This window comes from Cebidichthys violaceus, unplaced genomic scaffold (assembly GCF_023349555.1).
Source record: "Cebidichthys violaceus isolate CVI_PGR_0920_01 unplaced genomic scaffold, fCebVio1.0.p SCAF_15, whole genome shotgun sequence".
In the NCBI taxonomy this organism is placed as follows: domain Eukaryota; kingdom Metazoa; phylum Chordata; class Actinopteri; order Perciformes; family Stichaeidae; genus Cebidichthys; species Cebidichthys violaceus.
The window spans coordinates 13398008-13422164 of NW_027176318.1; the positions used below are offsets into that span (position 1 = coordinate 13398008).

The 24157-nt window shown below is 42.0% G+C and overlaps 3 protein-coding genes across 13 annotated transcripts in view; 2 read left to right on the forward strand and 1 right to left on the reverse strand.

The window, feature by feature from the left end:
- Window positions 1-11780, forward strand: part of abi1a (abl-interactor 1a) — a 42811-nt gene extending 31031 nt beyond the window's left edge. For 2 of the 10 annotated variants that reach the window (XM_068710156.1, XM_068710157.1), the window contains 6 exons: window positions 2045-2145; window positions 3117-3239; window positions 5910-6176; window positions 8297-8383; window positions 9346-9534; window positions 10075-11780. In XM_068710156.1, coding sequence (XP_068566257.1) covers window positions 2045-2145; window positions 3117-3239; window positions 5910-6176; window positions 8297-8383; window positions 9346-9534; window positions 10075-10250 — 943 coding nt within the window. In that variant the 3' untranslated portion in view covers window positions 10251-11780. The remainder of the gene's footprint in view (window positions 1-2044; window positions 2146-3116; window positions 3240-5909; window positions 6177-8296; window positions 8384-9345; window positions 9535-10074) is intronic. The other 8 variants (XM_068710159.1, XM_068710160.1, XM_068710161.1 and 5 more) reach the window with 5 other exon arrangements.
- A 40-nt stretch (window positions 11781-11820) lies between these two features.
- Window positions 11821-16540, reverse strand: pdss1 (prenyl (decaprenyl) diphosphate synthase, subunit 1). Its single transcript, XM_068710167.1, has 11 exons — window positions 16325-16540; window positions 15745-15812; window positions 15363-15498; window positions 15040-15170; window positions 14788-14929; window positions 14582-14693; window positions 13601-13710; window positions 13412-13492; window positions 13128-13241; window positions 12825-12905; window positions 11821-12532 (listed from the first exon to the last, which is right to left on the reverse strand). Exons 1-11 carry the CDS (start codon window positions 16484-16486, stop codon window positions 12392-12394), a joined length of 1278 nt encoding a protein of 425 aa, XP_068566268.1. The 5' UTR covers window positions 16487-16540; the 3' UTR covers window positions 11821-12391.
- A 57-nt stretch (window positions 16541-16597) lies between these two features.
- LOC137871994 (protein adenylyltransferase SelO-like) lies at window positions 16598-23218 on the forward strand. 2 transcript variants are annotated; one of them, XM_068710154.1, is made up of 19 exons: window positions 16598-17462; window positions 17566-17684; window positions 17770-17898; window positions 18108-18172; window positions 18274-18330; window positions 18790-18888; window positions 19194-19261; window positions 19376-19463; window positions 19557-19626; window positions 19856-19928; window positions 20186-20269; window positions 20359-20488; window positions 20710-20754; window positions 20866-20947; window positions 21033-21125; window positions 21348-21424; window positions 21538-21581; window positions 21689-21768; window positions 22462-23218. In XM_068710154.1, the coding sequence occupies exons 1-19, from the start codon at window positions 17252-17254 to the stop codon at window positions 22582-22584; spliced, it is 1737 nt and encodes a 578-aa protein (XP_068566255.1). In that variant the 5' UTR covers window positions 16598-17251; the 3' UTR covers window positions 22585-23218. The 2 variants fall into 2 exon arrangements, with proteins under 2 accessions (XP_068566255.1, XP_068566256.1); XM_068710155.1 differs by lacking the exon at window positions 21538-21581 and having other exon boundaries at window positions 22462-22549.
- The last annotated feature ends 939 nt before the right edge of the window (window positions 23219-24157 follow it).

Genomic DNA, 24157 nt, shown 5'->3' on the forward strand with positions numbered 1-24157 from the left:
TTATCCACTAAAACCAAAGTCCGGGACTTCACTGCTGCCGGTCTGTGGTTCACGGCCCTGATGTCCCTTTAACAGAGCGGTGCCGCCCCGCTCCGCTCCAGCTGATACCGCTGTGGCATCACTATTTGATTACACGGGCTTAATGTCGACCGTGCTTATTCAGCTCATCAGTCTCTGCCGTGCTCGACTGAGGCCTGAATCCAATATCTGCGTGTCCCTGCTGTTATTGTCTCGCGTCTTCGTCTTCCTGTGGGGAAAGATCACAGGATTCCTGCTTCCACTGTCCAAACTAAACGGGCTGCATTTAGGATGCTGTAATGTGGAAGAATCGCACATCAAAATACAATAAAGTGTTTACATTTTAGATTGTATTGTGCCAGCTGTTCTCCCTCAACTGCTATCCACTTCATTGTTTGTTCATTTATTTAAAACCAATTACATTTTGAATAGTCGGCCGCAACGTGGATGCAATGACTCAAGTGGGTAACGGCAAATAATACTACAGCTAGAACCATCTGGTCCGTTCAGAAAATGACATCAGTTAACTGTAATGCAGCCTTTAAAACCAGAAAAAGACACTCGTGTCATATTACCATATCCAAGATGATGTCTGGCCTCATATCATGACGTCGATATATTATCAATATATTGCTCGGTCTATTTTTTCCCACCTATGTCGAGTCATCGTGTCACGGCGCCTCAGCACAACCTCTCTACGTTTTCTTTTTGGTTCTTTACACGGAGAGAAGTGTTTTTCTCTCTCTCCATTGGCTCCAAGGGATTTTTAGTTTTTTTTTGTCAGCCGTGAGCGAGTGAGTTAGCTGGAAGTTTAGAAAAGCCTCGCTGCGCGTTACAGACGGACGGTTTATAAACAGCTCACTGTTTTGAGTGGAGGCTGAATGAGCCGGGCAGGAAGGTGGAGAGATGGAGCCGAGTGCTTTTATTTCACAGCGAGCGCTTTTGAAACAAAGCAAAAAAGCCGGGGAGGAGATAAATGGGTTAGCGAAGGAGCTGCAAAGTTATAGGGGGATTAGAAAGGATAGATCCAAAACATGCAGAGGAGGGGGGAGGGGGGGGGGGGGGGGGGGTACGACGTGACATTGTTTAGCCTTTATGCCCAGAGACACTTAGCTCCCACCGCCACCAACATCCTTCAGGGGGGGAACCCTGCTCTTTGTGCCCAGAGAGCCCCGGGGCTCCACTGACATGGATCAGAGAGGAGGAGAGGGGGATGATGGGGGGGGGGTAAAGAGATGTGGGGGGAGGTGAGGTTGGGAGCGGGTTCAGAGGGATGGAAGGAATCGGGAGGAGACGGCGGTTGAGGGGAATCACTTTACAGGCGATGAGAGGAAAGAGGCCGATGGATGGTTAGGGGTGAGAGGTAGGGAGAAGGACCGGTTTGGGGGGAGGGGGGGGAGGGATGAAAGAGCAGGAAAAGGGCGAGGTGGGGCTGGATGGGGCTGGAGCTGAGATGAGGATCAAGGACAAGCTGAGGGAGCGAGAGGAGAGGGGGGGGGGTTTAGTCAGCCGGGGCATTGATCCACGAGCCCCGGGGGTCAAACGCAGGGTGAACAGTGCTTATATGTTGTGTTCTCATGTCCTATATCCTCACAGCGTGGAGGGGAGGGGCTTATCAACAGTTAATACTTATGTGGAGACAAAGGATGTTTATTATGCTACTTAACTGTAACTGTCTCTACTGTAAAGCAGCTTTTTACACCAGAAAATTATTTTAGATGAAAATATTATAGGTACCTAAATCTCTCATATCATGATAATGACATTTATTATGGCTTTTAACACTTATTTCACTTGTTGAGTAATACTTTTATATATTTTTTTTAAAGATTACATTTTTATCAAAAGCCCAATTTTTTTTACTTTTTTGTTTGTTTTTGTCGAAGCCTTAACCCAAAGCCTAAAGATATGTAATGTACAATGATGTGAAAGTAACAAGTTTTGTCTCTCTCTCTCTCTCTCTCTCTCTCTCTCTCTCTCTCTCTCTCTCTCTCTCTCTCTCTCTCCCTCTCCCCCTCTCCCTCAGTGGAAGCAGCGGGGGTAGCAGCAGCAGGGAGAACAGCGGCAGCAGCAGCATTGGCATTCCCATCGCCGTGCCTACGCCCTCCATCCCCAACTCTGGACCAGGTGAGCTTTGCTAGCTGCACATCATGCAGTGACGGTAACCACAGGGCCAGTCAGCCTTTCTCCTCGCTGATGTTGAATGAGGGCAGGAATGTAGTCGACCACCTTCAGGCATGTAATAAATCCTGCGCCGCTAACCCACCGAAGAGCTGCGTTACTCTTTCCCATGCTCCAAAAACGGGCTCGAGTGTATACAAAGAACACATATCTCTTTATAGTCCAAAAACAAAATCTGTCTTTTGCACTTGGAAGTCTGGTGTGTTTGACCGGTGTGAAATGAGATAACGCTCTTCAAACATTGACAGGAAACGATGAGAAAACGGGCTGCGCTGTTTGCACAGCGCTCACTCCTGTGAGAGGGTTCACTCTGGTGCAGGAGACAGAGTAGCTGCTACATACCACTGTGTACAGTGCATATCTGTGTCTGTTTGCATTTTTAAAAGTTTCAAAATATGTGCTAAAAAAAACAAGATTTGAATACAATACACATGAATGTTCCAATAACGGGCGTTAGGTGACACGGTGTGACTGTAACATGCGTGTGCAGCTAGTCGGACCACGCTACACACAAAGCCCGTGTTTACCAGACAGGGATTAAGCGTGCCCATTGTGTTCTAAGCACAGCTGATTCTCTATTCTACTGCGTAAATAGGCCACGCCGCTTTAGGCCTGCTGCTCTACAGCGGAGCAGCCGGGCCCACATAGCATAGCGCACACGCCTCAGACACCGCTGCGCTTTAACTTTTACTGAAGACTTGAGCTGAACAAGAAAGAAATATTTTAGGTTTATGGAGCAGCTTTTTGTACCTCGGCGCCGGCAGCACGGCTCTGACATTGTCTCCAAGTTGTGTGCGGCCCCCCCCCCCCCTCCTCAAGGGGTTCCCAAGTGAAGTAGAAGCGATGTTACGTAAGGCGTCGAGGTCCAGGAGAGCGGGCGATGCCTCTGCTTTAAACGGTGACTAATGTCCTTTCAGTCCCGCCCATGTCTGCTCCCCCGGGAGCCCCTCCGCCTCCCCCACCACCTCCTCCTCCTCCTATGGCCGGGCTCGGCCCCCCGCCGCCACCAGCTCCACCACCACCACCACCAGCAGCTATAGGTGAGACACCTCGACCTCTTCTGCCCGGACGGTGGGATGATCATCACGTCTCCTGGGATCTTCTTCTGGTGGAGATGGAAATAAGGGTGTTGATGGGTGTCTGCCTGTTTGTACACACTGCAAGCAAGAGGAAGATGATTTCTGTAGGTTTATGAGGAAACAAAGCTTAAACACGTAATGCTTACCTTTAAACTTAAGTAATGGATGCAACTGTTCTACAAGCAGTGTCTGAATTTAAAGCTTTAAAACACGTACGTTTGAATGAAATATGAATATTTAGGGGATGAGGAAGGATGTAAATGTAAATGTGATTTGGCTTTTCAGTCGATAAACATGTCGACCGTCTGCTGGTCGTTGCTGAGAGTCTTGCTTGCAGTGTGAACAGACTGTATGTGCTTCTTTTTGGAGACCGGTTGCATACAATTTGAGAAAGATGAATTTTTTTTTTTGGATCCTCAGTGGTGGTGGTGCTTCCTTGGTCTATACTTATCTGCTTTAATTGGCTAATAAAGAAGTCTCATATCACCTACGGCCTTCAGAATCTCTACAAATTTGACCTCAATCTGCTGTATATCTAGAGAGGTGATCCACGCTGACAGACCAGGTGATATTTTAACAACATTCATTTAAGCACTGACAGAATGTGGGAAGTGTTTCCACTGAAAGAGAGAAAGTGAATTTACCTGAAGGACTGTGAGACTTCTTTCTGCACAGGTATGTCACTGTTTCACTGTTTTCATTTACTTTCACCAGAAACGTGATGGTGGTTAAAGCTGCATCAGGCAACATGCCTCTTATTCTAGTTTAAATCATTTCTGGGACTGCGACAGAAGAACCATCTTCGCAAATTCTGAAAAAGGCCGATCTGGAGCCGGTTGCACCAGCTGTTGATAAATCCAAACTTAGCCTGGAGTTCTAGCTCAAGTGTTTACTAAGTGAATAACTGTACTGTAATGCATCACTTATTTAAACCGGGTTGCACCACACTGATGAGCTCCTACATGGAGATCCATCTTTATATTTTATAATATTTACACCCAGTAAATGCCAGATGTTGCGTAGCTTACTGAACCAACTGCCACAGCTAACGTTAGCTTGCTAATATGTGACCCGTTTAGATTTAAGAGTAAAATATGATTTTAAATTGCATTTTCTTCTAGAAATGCACAACAAACTACAAGCCCACACCATTAAACGAGTTTGCATTTCCCCTTAATCCTAGATTAACAGACCTACTATAACTCAACTAAAGCACTATTCCTCCATGTGTGCATATCTAAACAACGCATTGTCTGTTAATGGTGCAACCTGACTTAGTTAATCGCTACCTTGAAATGAGCTAGTAGTCACTAAGTAGAGCCGGTAACGTCGTCCCGAGCCAGCACACAGCTGATGTCACAAACTATGACTTCTGGGTAATTCAAACATTCTATATTGCCTAATGTAGCTTTAATTTACCGGTGCGTGGGGGTATTGACTCTGAATAACTGAGTGATACTGGTTTTGATTTTGTGTGTGCGTGTGTGTGTGTGTGTGTGTGTGTGTGTGCGCGTGTGTGAGACATCCATGCACACGTCCAGCTATAATTACTTCTGCCGGTGTCAGTATATGCAGAAGTTTGTTTGCTCCCGTGTTCCTCTGACTCCTCACTTCCTCCGGTTGCACCCCTCTCCTATCTGAGAGCGCGTTCTCTCCGGAGAGACGCCACGTTATCTAGAAATGTGAACAGGAAATACTCCAAAAGAAAATCTCTTCCTCCTCTGTTTTCTCACTCACACATTCTCACTCTGCATCTCTAATCTTCAAATATGTAACCGTATTTAAAGTTGTTGTAATAACGCTGCTGTCGTGTGTGTGTGTGTGTGTGTGTGTATATATATATATATATATATATATATATATATATATAATTTGGTTATTCTTGGACACCCGCTGTAATGATTCACACGTGCACTCGATCATGAAGCCCCCTCCCTCTCGTTGCAATAGCACAAATAGACATAAATCACAAATATAACCACGTCTTTGACAAGTGTGTGAAGAAGTTGTTTTCACTGTCGGATCTGTTTGAACCTGAAGGGATCCGTCTGTTCTGTTGCAGCTTTTCTTCTCTTTGCTCACTGAATCTCTGCTAATGCTGCAGTTCTATGTGAAGGATGACCTCTTAAGATTCCTGTGAAACTGTATTATCACACAAAAGTCATTGTATTGGCTATTTATTCATTTTATCTTCAATTGTATTTTCTCATAACTGTGTTTTTTTTTTTAAATATTCAGAGCACTTCTTTGATACACGTATCCAGGACTTTATATGCAGGCGTCAAATATTTAACAACTTTATTCATCCCGAAATAAATTGTTGCGCTCCAGATGCTCTTATACATAAAAATAATATATATATATGCATAATATAACTACAATGGAATCACGATCTGTGTTGCTTCTCTATCACACCTGCTTCCTCAGGTCATTGAATGTCTTTCATAAGGTGTGGGGCTCTAATCAGTATTTAAAAGCTCACATTAACTTTTACAACCTTGATGATTCATGATTTGGGTGCTTTTTTTTTTTTTCCTCTTCTCGTCCCCTCTCCTCTGTCTAACCCCCCCCCATCCCTTCTCTCTCTGGTCCTCCCTATCTCCTTCCTTCCTTGTCTGTGGGTGTTTCTAGTGGTGGCCCCTGGGCCTGGTCTGGGCCCCGCTCCAATGTCCCAGTTTGGAACCATCTCGCGGCAGATTTCGCGGCACAACCCCTCCAACTCCTCTGTCTCTATGGTTTCGGCCACGGGCACCTACCGCCGGGCGCCGTCGGTCACTTCCCAGTTCTCCTTGCAGCAGCAGCAGCAGCTACAGCAGCAACAGCTCCAGCTCCAGCAGCAGCAGCAGCAGCAGCAGCCTCATATTAATGGAGGCACTCCTGGCTATGGCCAGAACTCAAGTAAGGCCCTTCTGTCTCCAGTCCCAGCCTGTTTTATAGATCCTCAACTGTCCCCGAAGCACAAAACGTCACATTTTTTCCAAATCCTGCACGGTCACGAACTAAAGTGAGCTAACCTTTGGAGTCGCCGACCAATAATTCATCTTCCTCTTCGTCTGAAGGTCGAGACTGACCAGAATTATTGACTTTTTAAACGTCCAAAACAACAGCTGATTTAAAACGCCTAAGCTCTACACATGAGCAGTAAACAACTTTAACAATGAACTATCAAATAAATAATTAACCTTACTTCTCTCTTTGTTCAGGCAAAACACCTGGACTGTATTCTAAAAGCAGGAAATACAACATGTATACATTTTAAAATGTATGTTGTGCTTTTGGCTCTTGCAGTACTTCACCTCCAAAATGATCATTTGTATATGAATTAGTCAGCTGGTGTTACCTTGACTTTTTAATGCCTACATTTAATGCCTACATTTAATGCCTAAAAGTAAATGGGAAGCACGTTTTAACGACAACAAAACTACTCGTGCAGTATAATCCAAGTCTCATTTGTTTGTTCACTACTTCCCAAACACTAAACAGTCTCACGCTGCTCATCCGACGTGTTTTCAAGCGATTTTTGCGAAGATGCTCATCATTTTGTGGGTGAAGTACTTTAAGCGTCGTGGTGCGGGTTAAGGCCTTTTATCTAACGGTGGGATGTCTTTAATATTCATGAAGAACGCCTCGTCCTTGGACTCGATGGCTGCTTCCAGTATAAAGTCACAATATATTCGGCTTCATGCTAAATCACGGGTCAAAAGTTCAACCTGGAAATGTGAATTTCTCCGTTTATTATGTGTGTTTTTGATTCCTTTAAAAAAATGAAATGGCTACCGTCTAAACCCGTAGACTTGGTGTGGTGACGCCGTGATCCGTATCTGGATACATTGCATGGATTAAGACATCTGTTCCAGGGGCCCTTCGCTTTTACAACCGTTATTAATTAGAGGGATTCTACCCGGACGAGTGTTGTCCACTTTCTCCACCTCTTAAGAATGTGGTCACACTGTATGTTATGCATTCACACCTGGCTGAGATCGGATCACAACAACAGCACCAGCAGCCAGACTCCAGATGTGGCCGATCGCGTTACCGTCACAGTGTGCTCGGCGTGCATTCGCACCAGATGTTAACGCGTGAGGGACGTCGCTGTGTCTCCTGTGCATTCACAGAAGCGCTGTGAAGAACTGAGAATCTAAAATGGGGCTGAACGATTGTGCAAAAATATCAAATTGCTCTTGCAATCATAGAAGAAGTCATAATTTTTACATAATTATTCAGATTTTACTGTAAAAACATATTTAAATAATTTTTTTTCAGTGTGTAGATGATGATGTGCCGGTCAGGACGTCTCTGCTGCACAACTTCATTTAATTTAAAACGGTATTTTGACAGCAGGCCCATAATGCGATCTTGTTAAAAGAATTGCGATCACTCGTGCAGCCGTGATTCAAAGTCCTCTGAACAGGTCTGAGTTCAGCGGGTTTGCCTGGGTATTTGAGTTGAATGGACCTCCGGCGCAAACAGCGCCCCCCTCTGGCCACCGGCAGCCCTCGCTGCTTTTAATTCACAAGCCGTCGGTGGGAGCCGTCTGACTGACAGAAATCAAACCTAATCCTGCAGTTTATCCTCTGGCCTCAGTGATCCCCCAGATACCATGTGAACGTGGAATCTCACCGCAGACGTCGCTCAGCTTCTCAGCATTCGTGTCTGATCTGTGGAGACACTGCAGCGACAGACCGTTCATTTAATTAATCTGTTGATTCAATAATTGGTCTTTTTTTTTATATATATATATATATTCTTTAAAAACCTAATTTGGACGTTATAAAATGTCTTTGAGTCGACGGGTTAATTAATTAGACGAAGCTCTCACTCTGCTTCTGTTGCACATCTCTGTCTCTGTTCGACGTGAACACGCTCACAGTTCTTGCGTCTGTGTCAGTGCTGTTTGCTTGGGATTGAGGTACTTTACACTGTCTTCTTGTCACTGATGGGCTCTCTCTCTCTCTCTCTCTCTCTCTCTCTCTCTCTCTCTCTCTGCCTTCCTGTCCTCCTCTCTGCTGTGCTTTCAGTGTCTGTCGCTCCTCCTCCTCCCCCCATGCCCCAGCTGACTCCACAGATACCTCTGACTGGCTTTGTGGCCAGGATGCAGGAGAGCAGTAAGTGAAGAGGCCAAGACATACTTTTCCTCCTCATCTGCGCCAGCTACTCCCATTTCTAGAACACCCAGCATGCATTGTGCTTGTTCATCCCCCCCCCCCCCACACACACACACACACACACACACACACACACTTCTTCCCTGCCTGTCATTTTGCAGCAATGAACCGTCCCAAGAATGTGTCTCGTTAGAGTGCCGTCATTTTGGAGACAGATTTATCTCTTCAGCTACTAAACTACATTGCTACTGTTTCTAAGTGGCAATAAAGCTGCATCACTTTCTTGGCAGAAGTATATATATATTTTTTAAATATGTGCAGTGAAGAAGCCGCCAACTGAGAGAGTTGAGGCAGCCACCTGCTGTTTTTAGTGATTTCGCCTCATGCAGAGTATTTGATCGCTGACTGAAGCTTGGTATTCATACGCTGAACGTAGCTCCGCAGGGTTGAGCTGAGGTGAATGATAATGTTTAGAGGAAATAGAGCCTGAAGTCTCTGCAGAACACAAGCGGAGAAGATTGGACTCTTTGCTGCCCCTTGCTGGACAAAAACCTGCTTTATATTCAAATATTCTGCGGTGGATATTTGTTAACAAATGACACATTATAGTGTTTGATAAAAATATTCATGAAATACAATAATATACATTATTATTAACTTTTTTTTTTCCTCCCAACAGTGTGGATGCTGTCACACAAACCTAACCTACTAATAAATAGCACGACACAGCATGTAATAATGTAACATCATGCAAGTGTTCATAATTCAAGAGGCTTAAACATACAGCATATAAGCTTATTAAGTCATCCATGTGAAGACCTAACTTACCTTCCTTTCATAAACTCTCAGCATTATTTCTGCATGACTCAGCCCCCGGCTGCATGTAGACCGGTGCTCCTCCAGGCTTTTTATAACCTGACAACCCCCCCAAAAAAACCCTTTTCCCCGTCTCTGTCCATCAGTTGCAGATACTCCCACTCCGCCTCCCCCGCCGCCTCCGGACGACATCCCCATGTTCGACGACTCCCCTCCGCCCCCGCCTCCTCCTCCGGTGGACTACCAGGAGGAGGAGGACGCGTCCGTGGTGCAGTACAGCGACCCGTACGCCGACGGAGACCCGCAGTGGGCGCCCAAGAGCTACGTGGAGAAAGGTTTGAGCACGCGACCACTTCCTGGATGAAAAGCCCCAAAACATTTGAGATACTAGTCTCTACTTAACAACAAATGTATTTTTTTATATATATATATCCTATATATAAAGCCCCAAACATTTGGGATAGTATAATAACTTTATTTATATAGAATTTACAAAGTGCTTTGACAGACAAAGCAGCAAAAGCAAGGCAATAATAACAGAAAGCTCAGTGGGACAGTTGATACGATAAATGATATATATATTTATATTAAATATAATAATTATTTATATATATTTGTTATATGTATATTAAATATAATAAATATTTATTTATATATATTTGTTATATTTATATTAAATATAATAAATATTTATTTATATATATATTTGTTATATTTATATTGAATATAATAAATATCTATATATATTTAGTAAAATCAACAAATAAAATAGAAAAACGATGACCTCGCATAAAAGTCAGTCTGTAGAAATATGTTTTAAGAAGTGATTTTAAAGAGATTACTCCGTGTTGCTGTTGTGTTCATTTTCTCTACAGTGGTGGCCATCTACGACTACAGCAGGGACAAGGACGACGAGCTGAGCTTCATGGAGGGGGCGATCATCTACGTCATCAAGAAGAACGACGACGGTTGGTTCGAGGGCGTGTCCGGCGGCGTCACCGGGCTGTTCCCCGGCAACTACGTGGAGTCCATCATGCACTACGTCGACTGAGGAGCAAACAGTAAAGTCTATTTATTCAGTCGTATCGTAATCCACTGAGAGACTGACCGCCGACACTCTTGACTCCTGAGATAGACGTAACTGTATGACACCCCCCCCCCCCCACCCCCCTTTTTTTTTTTGATATGACAGAATGTTCTTTCCCTTACCGATTGCAAATAAAATGAAAAGTAATATCTATTTAGTTTATTTTTTTGGTGTTGTATGGGCGGGTTGGGGGGGGGGGACTTTTATGGAATATGTACAAAACAAAACAAAAAGCTTCTAAAGAATTGGAACTCATAAGACGATGGTCACACAGCTGAAGGATGTACGACATCATCTTGCCTGGACAAAAAAAAAACAACTAAAAGATTAGTGAGTCAGTCCTTTTGTTTTTTTTTGTGAACAAGAAGCTGAGGTGTGATGGAACAAGTAGAGCGTCACGTAAACGCCTTCAGTCGAGGTGTTGCTACTGTCCCGTTGTACATAACGAAGAGCTGCAGCCGCTCTGGGTTTCTGTAATGTGAATTCAGTGAATGTCGACGATATGATTTAGAAGTCCCGCCCCTCCTCGACCCCCCTTCATTCATAAAACAGGATGGCCGGGCAACAATTCACCAATTAAAAGTGCTGTGTATGGTATTTCAAAGATAAACAATTACTCCTGAAAATCAGTCTTGGCGTTAAAGCATGCAAAATTTTAAAAGAGATATAATGTAATCTTAAGTTTATTGCCATTATGCTTCCATTATGTTGTAAATGTGTTCACTTTTTTTTTTTTATTATTATTACACTGTTGAAATCACTGAACTTTTTAGACTCTGAAGTAACTTCTCAAGCTTCCTCCACATGGTCTCTCACGTCCTAAATGACACTTTGTATTTGGACTTTAAAAAATCTAAATGGGAGTTTATTTTTTCTTCATGCGTTTGAGACAAGCGATCACATTCCGTTTTAAAAGATTGTCACATCACTGTTACTTTATACTAATCCACATCAAATCCGTGGGATCCATCGGTGACTGCGTGGCGACGATTACAGCTGGATTTGTGGTTCTCGACGCTGCCGTGTGACACTTCAGATGTAACGTAGACCAATAAACAACTAATACCTCCGCAGCCTTCACTCAGACCTGCTCCGGGTTCAAAAGGACCTCGTCGAGACCAGAGCGAGACATCCTCCGGGCTGCACAGGTGTACATATCTTAAAAATCAACATCAGCTGTCACTCAGGTTTAGAACTCATCTTGAAAACATTGTGGGGTTTCCCCCCCCCCCTATTGGCCTTCGAACGCACCACGTAACATGACATAACTTCTTTTATTTTTTTTCCATTTCAGGATACTGCAGCTTATGCCTTTGATATTTTGCCCGCTTGCTTTAGAAATTTCAAATTTAAAAAGAAAAACAACGTTCCGGCTCAAGTTCATGGGTAGAAATATTGCAATCCGTCTCTGTCTGCCCTTCATTTGTACATATAATATGTTGATTGAAAAAGTAATGTACAGTCTTTTTATAATAAACAATTCTATGTACAACATGCATGGTGTGGTCACTGGGTGGGAATCAAAAGGCGTTAATTGAAAAAACAACATTGCAGGTTTTATTGATCACAGTCCTTTACGATGTTAAGGCCTCAGTGTTTACAGGACACTTTGCATTGAAGAAGTAACCGTGTAACATGTCCAAAAGACACACCGCTGTTTGGCCTCTGGAGGTGTGGACGGATCTTGAAAAAAAAAAAATTATATATATATATATATATATAATTTACATCGATCCAAACAAACACACCGATGACCGTTGCGTTTTGGATTTCTCAACACTAACGTGTAACAAACGCAGTCAAAGGTCGGCTAATTTCAAGCATGAGACGATCACAGTACTGAATGAAGTGAGGAGTTGGATTGCAGTTTTCAGTGATATCCATCAGTTCATGAGATTTTCCTTTTTCCAAATTATCACCGCGGTTACCATTGAGCACATCTGAATCAACGGATTTGCACTAAAGACAAAGTGTATTATGTATATATGGTATGTAGCAAACGAGCACCAGGAGTCCTTCTCCCACGGTTTTGAAACGTTTTTGAGAGTTCAGGGTGAGTCTCTTCTCTTCCCCACAGACGGCTGCCTGAAGTGCTTCCCGGAGGTTCACTTGTCTCTGGTGAGAACCATCTCGGTGACCCTGATGAGGGCGTCTCTCTCCGCCGACGGCCGGAGCTTACTGATCTGCCTGATGGCTTCTTGACAGTAGCGCTCGGCCAGGTATTTGGTCTGCTGCACGCCGTCACTCTAAAAACAGAAGAAGAAGAAGCCATTGTTTTAATCTTCATCTACCCGAGTGTTTATGTTCTGTACCGGCAAAGTAAAGCCCCCCTCCATCAGCAACTGAAAGTTTAGGTCTCAAAATGTTTACTTAATATAGATCAAACATTCATTTGTAATATTCATCTACCCTAATTTACAATAAAAGTGTCTCATGCAGGAAGCAGATGTTTCTAAAGTCTAGTTTAGGTAGAAACTTGCATCTGGAAGCATTTCATGTATTTAAGCTACACGTTTTACGGTGCGTTGCCGGTCCTACCTGCAGGACGTACTGCCAGGCTTGATCTATGTCTCCTTTAGAGCTGAAGCGTCTCATGATCAAAGCATGGAGCTCAGGGAACTGGGAAGGCAGAAGGAAAATGACGTAAAGACTGACAGTAGACAGCGGGGTGTGTGTGTGTGTGTGTGTGTGTGTGTGTGTGTGTGTGTGTGTGTGTGTGTGTGTGTGTGTGTGTGTGTGTGTGTGTGTGTGTGTGTGTGTGTGTGTGTGTGTGTGTGTGTGTGTGTGTCAGTAACTTATTTAAAACGTACAGTTTCTACGACACATATGACCGACTCTCACCTGTTGACAAGCGAACAGGACCGGCCCGGTGGCCAAGCCCAGTTTGAGATCAGCAGCCGAGGGCTTCCCCAGGTGGCCGGCTCCTGATGTGAAGTCCAAGACATCATCCACCAGCTACAAGTCAGAGGAATTAACCCATAGAATCATAGAAAGTTCATTTCAACAGAATTATGTCCTGAATAGACAAGATATCCTTCCAGTAGAGGAGTTTATTATGTTTTACATGCTTTTAGCTAGTGAGGAGTAAAATAAAAAGATTAAAAAGCAGAAACTATAGAAATTACCTGAAATGCAATGCCGACGTTCTCCCCATACTTGTAGGCTATTTCATGAACTTTCGGATCAGACGTCACCTGAACGCACACCTTGGATGATACAGAAGAGATGGTCAACAAAACAAACACACATTTGAGTGTAGAAACAGAGTCTCTTCTTCAGCGCCGTGGTATTTGTGTGAAACAGAACGTACATACTGCTTTACAACTGTTTGCAATGAGACTCGCCGTCTTCTTGAAGGTCTTCTCGAGGTAGTGTTTGAATCTCTCGTTCTCGTTCTCCTTGGAGCCCAGCTGCATGAATTCACCTGGAAGCACAGACGAGGGAGCGTGGTAACGCCGTACTGGCAGACTTTGGGTCGTGACCCTAGGCTGCATTTAAAAAAAAAAAAAAAAAAAGATGGGCGGACGTGATGGCTCCCCAAAAGTGAAGCCAAAACATCTAGAGCGCCCTCTGGTGGCTGGCTGCAGTATAGAACATAAGCCCTACTCCTTCCATGTTAGCAGATGGGACATGAGCCAAACTAAATAAAAAAAAAAAAAATCAAAGTACATCTCAAATACATTTCATCAAGCTAATGTATGTTTAAGTGTTGATTATTTCTGATAAGTCTGATTTTAATGACTTATTTAGTCAAAATTTTGACTTTAACTTTCCATGTCTGTTTCAAACATGTACTGCATATGAACATCTTTATATACAGAATAAATTTGTGGTTCATACAGTCACTGACAGTGTTGCAACATTTCTCACAGACAGGAAGGTGAGCCAGCACCGGCAGACCGTCGTACGTGTTCATACATCCGTGTCAGCAGTCATGACGACATTTCTGAAACACCGAAATAGAACATGTTGCGTCTTTCTAGACAAACGGCTACCGTGGTGCTGACGTAGCTGCTAGGTGGCTAACATGTTACTGCTGTGTGGGCGGGACTTCCAACACCACGGCTCCAGTCCACCGATCACTACTCTGCAGCTCCCATATTCGGGATATTTTGGCTTCACTTTTTGCACATTGGGAAGAAGGAGACGCTTCGTCTGTCTATTATACAGTCAATGGTTCACTTGATTTAAACAGCTTCCAATGTGCTTTAAAAAAAAAAAAAAAGCTACAAATTACAGCTTTTATTACAACTTTATTACTGACTGAGGTGGCATGAACAATGTGATTTCTGTACCTCGCACCAGATCCTCCATTATCTGCGACATCACTTTCACAACCGTGTTGTCCCCAATGCGAGCCATGGCCATGGAGGCAGTTGAAAGGATGAAATCTCCAGCCAAGATGGCCTGGAGGAGAAAAAAATAAATAAATGATATTTACATCCTTAAAATGAAGCAGTACAGAGAAAAAAGTGTTTTGAGGATATTCATTTTCTCTTACCTTTTTTTCCCCCCACACCTCATTGATGGTTCTCTTCCCCCGCCGTTTATCTGATCCGTCGATGACGTCGTCGTGCACCAAGCTGGCAGTGTGGATCATCTCTGCGATCATAGCGATGGTCCTCTGCCCTGGGAGCAAATCTCTACAGGAAGGACACAGACAGACAGCAGGAAGTGAGAGGAAATAAGAACCTGGACTGTGCTTTATGACAGGGTGTGGTGCGTTGTAGGTCTGGAGGGATCCAAATCTTACCCGGATCTGTTGCTGTGAGCGTTGAGCGCCCGGGCCATCAGGACAACAATCATCGGTCGTATGGCTTTGCCCTTCCCATCGAAGTAGTAGTCACACAGCGACTTCAGCTCTTCTCTGGATACAAACAGCTCCTGTGAGGCAGAGTAATAAGACTCATGCGTTTTATTTCAAATCATAAAAAAAGTCAACTGGGGTCAAGAGGTCAACTTTGCCAAACACAACACGGCTGTAAAAATGGATTCTGCTCATTTATAACCAATGTCTTGGATGGCTCACTTGTAGGGACACAATAATAACAACGCTCTCTGTATTGGAGAAAGTACCTTTCTGATGTCATCATATAAATTTGTTAAATCTTTCTGCGCCAATGTGAACGGGTCCTTCAGCTTCACGTCGGTGTGGACGCTCTGTCTGCAACAGCAAGACTGTAGCGTTGGATTCAGCAGCCGGGAAGTGTGTCTGGAGACAAAGACAACAAACAGTAAATACAGTCTATATAGTACAGAAACTAAGGTAATTACTATTTATAGTATTAATTTACCTACAACCGTAGATCCTTGATACTACAACAATTTCATGCGATTATATAAATCTTACATTGCTTGACATTTAACCAAAATTGCTGAATTATAGTGTGCTAAATACGGTGACCTTCACAATTGTGTGCACAAATGCTGTAAATAGTTTTTGGTTAAGACAACTCACCTGGGTAGAGATGTGGTGGAGCTGAGAGCTTTTGGGTGCATCTGTGTAGGTGGAGCCGACAGCTGCCCCTGAAAACAACAAAAAGGACATGAGACCAAAAAAAGAAAAGATACTGAAACTCTAAATAGATGGATAAGAATAATAACACGCAATGTCTTTATAAAAGGCAAGGGTGAAGTAACATGTGGGTCAATAATAAATGAAATAAAAACACATCTAGATGGACGTAGATGTTGGTTAGACTTAAAGTAGACATATATTACAGTAAAGGACAGCAGTAGATTAATGTCTCTGCAACATTAGACGCAGGTCCTGACCTTTATGGGTGCTGAGGAAGTTCTGCACATGCCAACAACAAACCCAGAAGTCAAAAAGTCCACATTCATGTAGGACATTCTTACAAAACACGAGACACTCTTGCGAAAGAAAAAAAAATGTCTCAAACCGTTGATGTTGCATTGCGTAAAAAGTCAGCGAAGTAACGTCAATACGCCGGTTAGCTAGAACATGACTACCATTCATTTTCCTAAATGACAGCTCCGCGGTGACCTTCCGGGGCTCTCAGCCCGCCACAACTCACCTCGCTCCCCGGCCCGGAGCTCCATGGTGTCCGCCGGAGACAGGCGGTGGAGAACGTGGACACGGACCGGCCGTTAAAGTGAAACCTCAAGGTTTCTAACAGACTGGTGCTCGCACAGGTCGTACTCCACCTCCGGCACTGCCTCAGCCACGGGCACGCCATGTTCCCGGAGCATTTAGGCGTCAGGCATCAGGTTATATAGTTACGCTACTTCGCCGGAACCGGAAATCCGTCACCTGTGACGGTTTGGTGAGGTCAGTCGCGGGCTAGAAATTAGCTGCTAGCTAGACATATATGGGAGTTTGAGACACACATTAATGAATTCCTCGAAAGTTACTTCTTTTTTAACTAGAAATGCAGCGGTAGATGTAAGCTACGGTTGTTTGCTCTTTAAACTGAAGATATAGAATACGTCTTCTTACAGGTCTCTGAGGAAATAGCACGGAAAAGTGTAGTGTACTATTAGGGGCTAACGTTAGTAGCTGAGTAGCTATAGCTAGCTGGAGCTCTAGCTGTAGCGCTATCTGTAGCTAGCTAACTTTACTGGGGCTTTCAAAACTGTTTATTAATCTATAATCTGGGTAAAGTGTAGATGCCGAATAAACTGACCTTTTTGTTCAAACACATTCATGGTTGAGTCTTAGTTGTTAATTTTTTAGTTATTACTTTAAAACTGATGTACCTTAATTTAGGGTCTTTTAACTTAAGGTGACATGTACATTAAGCATACTTTTACTGATGTAAAAAGAGTGTTATGAATGCAGGGCAGAGTATGTTACATTGTGATACTAATACTTTTACAGCATCAGAGTACCCCCCCCCCATTGCTGTGTGTATTATGACTACCAGCCATTACCCATCTAAGACATTTAAAATCTAAGACTACATCAGTGCTCACAGTCCAGTTGCTTTGAGGCAGTTGCTGACATGTGGAGCCCCTTCAAAGTGTTAGTCTTTGCTCTGGTAGCAGCATCCAGTGTCACACCTGTACATGTTCTGGAGTTCTGCACTGACCGTGACAATACGGCATCAAACAGCCAGCTGTCCCCAAACACTTTCAAATCCAGGTGGAACATTAGCGTTTCAAACCTCATACAGGACCTGGCCCGGTTCAGAGTGTCTTGCAAGAAGCTAATGGGTACAAAAGTGATTTGTCTTTTTTTTAGGTCAATACAAAAATATGTTCCCCGTTACTGACAGTAATAATGTCGCAAATTCAATCCTTTCTGTACTCTCTGCAGAAGCGTTCCCGATCGATGTGGTTGACGGTAACTTTGCTCGCTCTGTAAAGAACTGCATATTCTCCAAATCCATTCCAACGCCACTGAAAGGCCCGTTGAGACTGGCAGCAGCTTCTAAGGTGAGGTTACAACACCACCAGCAGCATCACACAGTCTTTACAGTGAAATGTGAAGACTTCATCACATCTGAATTTGTCTCGACAGGAGGTCATCGAGGGTATTTTAGACTTGGATGTGGCTGTAACCCAATCGGATGATTTCCTGCACTATGCCAGCGGTGGCAGACTGCCACCAGGATCAATACCACTTGCTCACAGATATGGAGGTCATCAGGTAATGGTCCACTTGTTTTCTGTTTGTTTTACTGGCATGCGTAGTCAGTCATCAACTCAGGAATAAATATACCAAAAACAAGTTTATTAGCAACGTCAAGGAAACTTGGAAGTCTCTGTAAATCTTCTGTAAGACAACACCTGACACTAGATCTTATCACAGGTGATGACTTGGAAATGTATTGAATGAATGAACTATTTCATCATCAGTTTGGCTACTGGGCAGGTCAGCTGGGCGATGGTCGAGCACATTCCCTTGGTCAATATACCAACAGGTGAAAATGAATTAGGTTCCTCGTGTATTCAGAGAACTGTATATTCAAGGTGCATCACAGTTCAAACTTAAAACTTCTGTTCATTATAAAATGTGCCGCAGGAAAGGAGAAGTGTGGGAACTGCAGCTTAAAGGCTCTGGGAAAACACCGTATTCAAGGTATGTTGGACTCCCTTTACATTACATTAGAGTCATTTAGCAGATGCTTTTATCCACAGCAACTTACAATTTAGTATCTATCTACATCAGGAGCAGTTTTTGGGGTTAAGTGTCTTGCTCAAGGACACATTGACATGACACTAGCAGAGCAGGAGCCGGGGATCGAACCGCCGACCCTCTGATTGAAAGGCGGCCCTGCTCTCCACTTAGCCATGGTCACCCTTTACGCCTCCACTTTATATGCGTCTCGTAATCAGATTGTATTTACATGATTTAACCTGATTACATTTACACCTGGTGTTAATGTGTGTCTCAAATGTCCACATCGAGATCACTCTCTTCTTCCTTGTTTCACTTTTTCACATTTGCCAACACTAGTGATACCAAATGGCAGCCAAGAGGCAACTATCTGTAATCTGACTGAAATGTCAGATATGAATTTGATCATGTTCGCTCCAGGTCGGGGGACGGTCGAGCTGTGATCCGATCCTCTGTACGGGAGTTCCTGTGCAGCGAAGCCATGCATTTCCTGGGTGTTCCGACCAGCAGGGCCGCCAGGTGACCGGGTCAATGTATCACAGGATCTGTTTGATTTTGATAGGCCTTAGGGTTCTTAGAATATGTGCAGTTTAGTCGGCAATGGTTGCAACATTTACTTACACCAGGAACATCATGTACTTTGAAATGGCAGTAGAAATAAAAACAACATATTGAACGTGTTCACCAGACGTTAAAATAGTTTAAGAACTCTGTAGAAGGCCAGGATCTGTATTAACATGAACTGACTACTTTTAAATTTGATTAAGATAAGGTGTTTATTTGTGTGAAATGTGGATGTTACTGATGTGATGATTTTGTTTCAGTCTGATTGTAAGTGACGAGCCGGTGATGAGGGATCAATTCTACGATGGCAACGTGAAGACGGAGAGAGGTGCAGTGATTCACGCTAAAATGACCCTAGACATGGACTTGAACTATCTTCAGTTTACGTTTACTGGTTCTTCACACTGTATGCTTCACTGGAGTTTCTTTTAATGTTTTTCAGGAGCTGCTGTTCTCAGGTTAGCCAAGTCGTGGTTCCGGATCGGATCTTTAGAGATTTTGTCTCAGAGTGGAGAGATTGATCTCCTGAGGTGATTACGTTCACGTCGTCTCTCAGGCTTTCTCTACGGCCTCCTGTGGCATAAAGTTATGCTTAACTTATGTTGTTGTTCTGTTGATTTTAGGAAGCTGTTGATCTTTGTGATTGACGAACATTTTCCTTCAATCGGTCCCGATGACCCAGATAAATATTTGGTAAGTAAGATTAAACAGAAACATGTTTAATATATATGCCAACTGAATACAAGGTTTTACCTGATCTTAATTTGGTGTATGAAATGATGAACAAACCCGAGGTGTCCTTCTGCCGTTGACTACGGGAATGAAACTGTTGTTGTGTTTCTGCATGCTGCGTATAATTAGTTTTTTTTATGGAACTTCCTTGTTTAATGCTTTGTCTTTGGTTGTATTTCCATTTTTCTAGGCGTTTTATTCCACAGTTGTAAATGAAACGGCACATCTGATTGCCCAGTGGATGTCGATTGGGTTTGCACACGGTGAGAACCTGTTGTGGCTCATCATTTTATCATACAGTTTGTATCGACATCTGCTTATACATATATATATATATATATATATATACATATATATATATATATATATATATATATATATATATATATACATATATATATATATATACATATATATATATATATATATATATATATATATATATATATATATATATATATATATATATATATATATATATATTTTTATCACATACATTTATCATTTTGTGTGTCAACAGGTGTGTGCAACACGGACAACTTCAGTCTCCTGTCCATCACCATCGATTACGGACCGTTTGGCTTCATGGAGTCGTACAGCCCCAGTGTGTACTGTGACGCACGTCTGTGTTTCATTAACAATCACAGAATGTCCTGTTCTTGTCAAATGTTAAACAAATGTTTAATTCTGCAGATTTTGTCCCCAACACTTCTGACGATGAGGGCAGATACAGCATCGGAGCTCAGGCCAACGTGGGACTGTTTAACCTCCAGAAGCTCTCGATGGCTCTCAGTCCGGCGCTTTCTAAGCGCCAGGAGAGCGAGTAATAACCCCGTGATAACTGCTTACATAAGTCATGTTTAGTAAAAAATAAAAGACCTTTTGAACTTTACTAACCTGGCATGAGGACCCAGTAGTGTTGGTCAGCACCTTGTCAAACTGTAATATCATGTGTTTCTCTTTCTACTCTTTGCACCTTGAACTTTCAGAATTTCTTCGACAGAATCATTTTGGACTAACTTGTCGTCTTAATCTTTTTTTCAGGGCTAAAAATATTTTAAATGGATATGTTGATATTTACCATAAGAGGTATGGTCCATGTGAAATGATGATTTGTCCTTTTATATTGTCCCTAATTCCATATCCAGTTACAGTGATAATATATTATGTATTCTAGCTGTATTCATGCGTGTGTTTCAGGATTCATCAGCTATTTAAAGCTAAGCTGGGGCTTCTGGGTGAAGAGGAGGATGATGGTCACCTCATTGCCTTCCTGCTTAAGGCAAGTCATTGCAATTGTTACTGTAATAACATATTTACATTGTTCATCTGCAAACATTTGTTTTACTCCTCTTGTGTTTCGTCAGATGATGGAGGACACACAGTCAGACTTCACCATGACCTTCAGGCAGCTCAGTGAAGTCTCAGCCCAGCAGCTTCACGACAGAGACTTCTCACAGGTAGAGCTGAAGCAGCTTTTAGATTTAGTTTTGAAGTCGGTGGCGTCTTTAGTATCTGTACCACGCGCTGAGACACGTTTATGACACTGTTGCAGGTCTATTAGTGCTATTAATATGCGGGTAAATCACATGCAAAATGCTGCTACTACTGCAGCACAAGCGATGCAGAAGCAGCGTGTCTATGGAGTTTGATTTTAAGGCGTCCTTTTTGTTTTGTATTAGTTGTGGGCTCTTGAAGACTTGTCGTCCCACAAGCTCTTTTCTGATTGGCTCAGTGTGTACCAGCTTCGGCTCATCCGGTAAGCAAAAAGATGTAGAGTAATGCCAGACCGTCCTCTACTTAGTTTGGTATCCCAAGTTTTTCCTGAAATGTGGATTTCAGAAAGTGGATTTAAAAGTTTTCTCTGTTCAGACAACAAAATGATAGTGATTTGGATCGTCAGCAGAGGATGAAAAGTAAGCCACAGAATGTACATATTAGTGTTGATTTGAACGTGTAATACGTAACTATGTGACGTTTCTACCAGGAACAAGTTTGTCTGATTGTGAAATATGTCTTGCAGATGTAAATCCCAGATATGTGCTGAGGAACTGGATGGCGGAGTCTGCTATAAGTAAAGCTGAGATAAATGATTTTTCTGAGGTGTGTATGTGATATTGACTTTCTTCACAGCATTCTTTAGGATATTTTTATGACATAATGTATCGGGACCTTTTATGACGTACTATACCGTGACTTTTTAAACGAGAAAAGGGTTTTTTACTTTTTTATTACATACCATAACTTTTATATGACATACTATACTATAACTATTTATTATACATTTGATGACATCCTATATTTAGACTTTTTATGACTTACTATACTGTGACTTTATTGACATTTTTGATGATACTATACACCGAGATTTTTATGAATTCTTTATGACACACTAATATTTGAAATACTATGACTTTTTATTTTACTTTTTTCAACATACTATACTATGACTTTATTCAACTTACTATACTATGACTTTATTTTACTTTTTTCAACATACTATACTGACTTTTTTACTTTTTTCAACATACTATATGACTTTTTTCAACATACTACACTATGACGGTTTTTTTTTTTTTCAACATACTATACTATGACTTTATTTTACTTTTTTCAACATACTATACATGACTTTATTTTACTTTTTTCAACATGCTATACTATGACTTTAATATTTTTTCTGACATACTGTTTTTAAATTTAAGTACTATCCAAAATCAAAGCAGTGCTCCACTACTTTTCTGTTACAAATTGTTCTGATGATTTTTACCTGGTGTTTTATTTCTCCCTCACTAGGTGGAGCTGCTTCACCATATTCTGTCATTTCCCTTCGTTACACAAGAGACTGCAGAGGAGGCGGGTTATGCCTCAAGACCACCCTTTTGGGCTAAGCGGTTAAAGGTCAGCTGCTCCTCCTGAGAGATCCTCTGATAGAGCAGAGACACTCAAGTGAAGAGGATTGCAGCATACCTGAGCCTTTGTTATATTTTAGTAAACTTTTTCATGCTGGTGGAAAAAAAGTGGTACAAAATGTCAAAGTCACGGCTGTTAAATGTTCTCTTCTACTAAGATTACCCACCAGATGTGGAATCAGTGACCAACAAAATAAAAAGAGTGCAACAGAGGAATTAACATTTTTTAATGCCATATTGACACCTAAATAAATTCAAAGATGCTACAGCAGAGGGTGTCCTGTTTGTTTTTTGTAAGACCTAGGTTCACATACTATTCATATACTTTATGCACACACCAGAACTTTTACTTGTCAGATTTCAGCAGGTTGTACTCAATGACAAGAAAACCCAACAAATCAATCCAATAAAAAATAATGTTTATATATTTCTTATGCCAGGTTTTATTTATCTTGTTAGTCATTTGGAAACTCATCGTGTACTCTGTATATGGGAATTTTGTTTATAGTATTTACAGCCTTCCATGCAAACATGTCAATATGTACAATTCTATGAAAATGTCTCTTTGAACCACAATGACTGCATTATACTTTTCATGTTTTCTCTTCAGCAACGTTACAAACAGTGTACAAAATAAACCGTTTGGTTGGTTTTGACTTGGTATACTATGACTTTTTTTTAAACTTTTTTCAACATGCTATACTATGACTTTTTTAACTTTTTTCCACATACTATACTATGACTTTTTAGATTTTTTTCAACATGCTATACTATGTCTTTATTTTACTTTTTTCAACATACTATAGTATGACTTTTACTATTTTCAACATACTATACTATTACTTTATTTGACTTTTTTCAACATGCTATGACTGTTTTTCACTTGTGTTTTTCACTTTTTTGACAGGCTATACTATGACTGGTTTCTACATGCTATACTATGACTTTATAGACATACTATGCCACTGGTTCTCAGCAGGTGTCCATGGTTAAGTGGAGAGCAGGGCTGCCTTTCAATCAGAGGGTTGTTGGTTCAATCCCCGGCTCCTGCTCTGTTAGTCAAAGTGTCCTTCAGCAAAACACTTAACCCCAAAATACTACTGCTATAACCTTTTTTAGACATACTTTTCTATGACTGTTTTTTTCCATTTTTCGACATGCTATACTATGACTATTTTTTGACTTTTTTTTACATGCTATAATATGATCGTTTTTCACTTTTTTGACATGCTATACTATGACTTTTTATAGACATACTATGCCACTGGTTCTCAACTGGCGTCCATGGCTAAGTGGAGAGTAGGGCTGCCTTTTAATCAGAGGGTTGTCGGTTCAATCCCCGGCTCTGCTAGTCTCATGTCAATGTGTCCTTCAGCAAAACACTTAACCCCAAAATACTATTGCTATGACTTTTTTTAGACATACTTTTCTATGATTGTTTTTTTCCATTTTTCGACATGCTATACTATGACCGTTTTTCACTTTTTTCGACATGCTATACTATGACCGTTTTTCACTTTTTTTGTCAGGCTACACTATGACCGTTTTTCACTTTTTTTGACAGGCTATACTATGACTGT

What these genes read in the sequence shown, in the direction of transcription:
- pdss1 (XM_068710167.1), bottom strand. Translation starts at nt 16,486, where the DNA reads ATGGCGTGCCCGTGGCTGAGGCAGTGCCGGAGGTGGAGTACGACCTGT. An exon ending in AGGTGTGGGGGGAAAAAAAG is followed by an intron (nt 14,694 to 14,787) that starts GTAAGAGAAAAT and finishes TTTCTCCTCCAG; the next exon opens with GCCATCTTGGCTGGAGATTT. An exon ending in TCCTGTTCGCTTGTCAACAG is followed by an intron (nt 12,906 to 13,127) that starts GTGAGAGTCGGT and finishes CTGCCTTCCCAG; the next exon opens with TTCCCTGAGCTCCATGCTTT.
- LOC137871994 (XM_068710154.1), top strand. Translation starts at nt 17,252, where the DNA reads ATGTGGAGCCCCTTCAAAGTGTTAGTCTTTGCTCTGGTAGCAGCATCC. An exon ending in GACTGGCAGCAGCTTCTAAG is followed by an intron (nt 17,685 to 17,769) that starts GTGAGGTTACAA and finishes TTGTCTCGACAG; the next exon opens with GAGGTCATCGAGGGTATTTT. An exon ending in TCATTGCCTTCCTGCTTAAG is followed by an intron (nt 20,948 to 21,032) that starts GCAAGTCATTGC and finishes GTGTTTCGTCAG; the next exon opens with ATGATGGAGGACACACAGTC.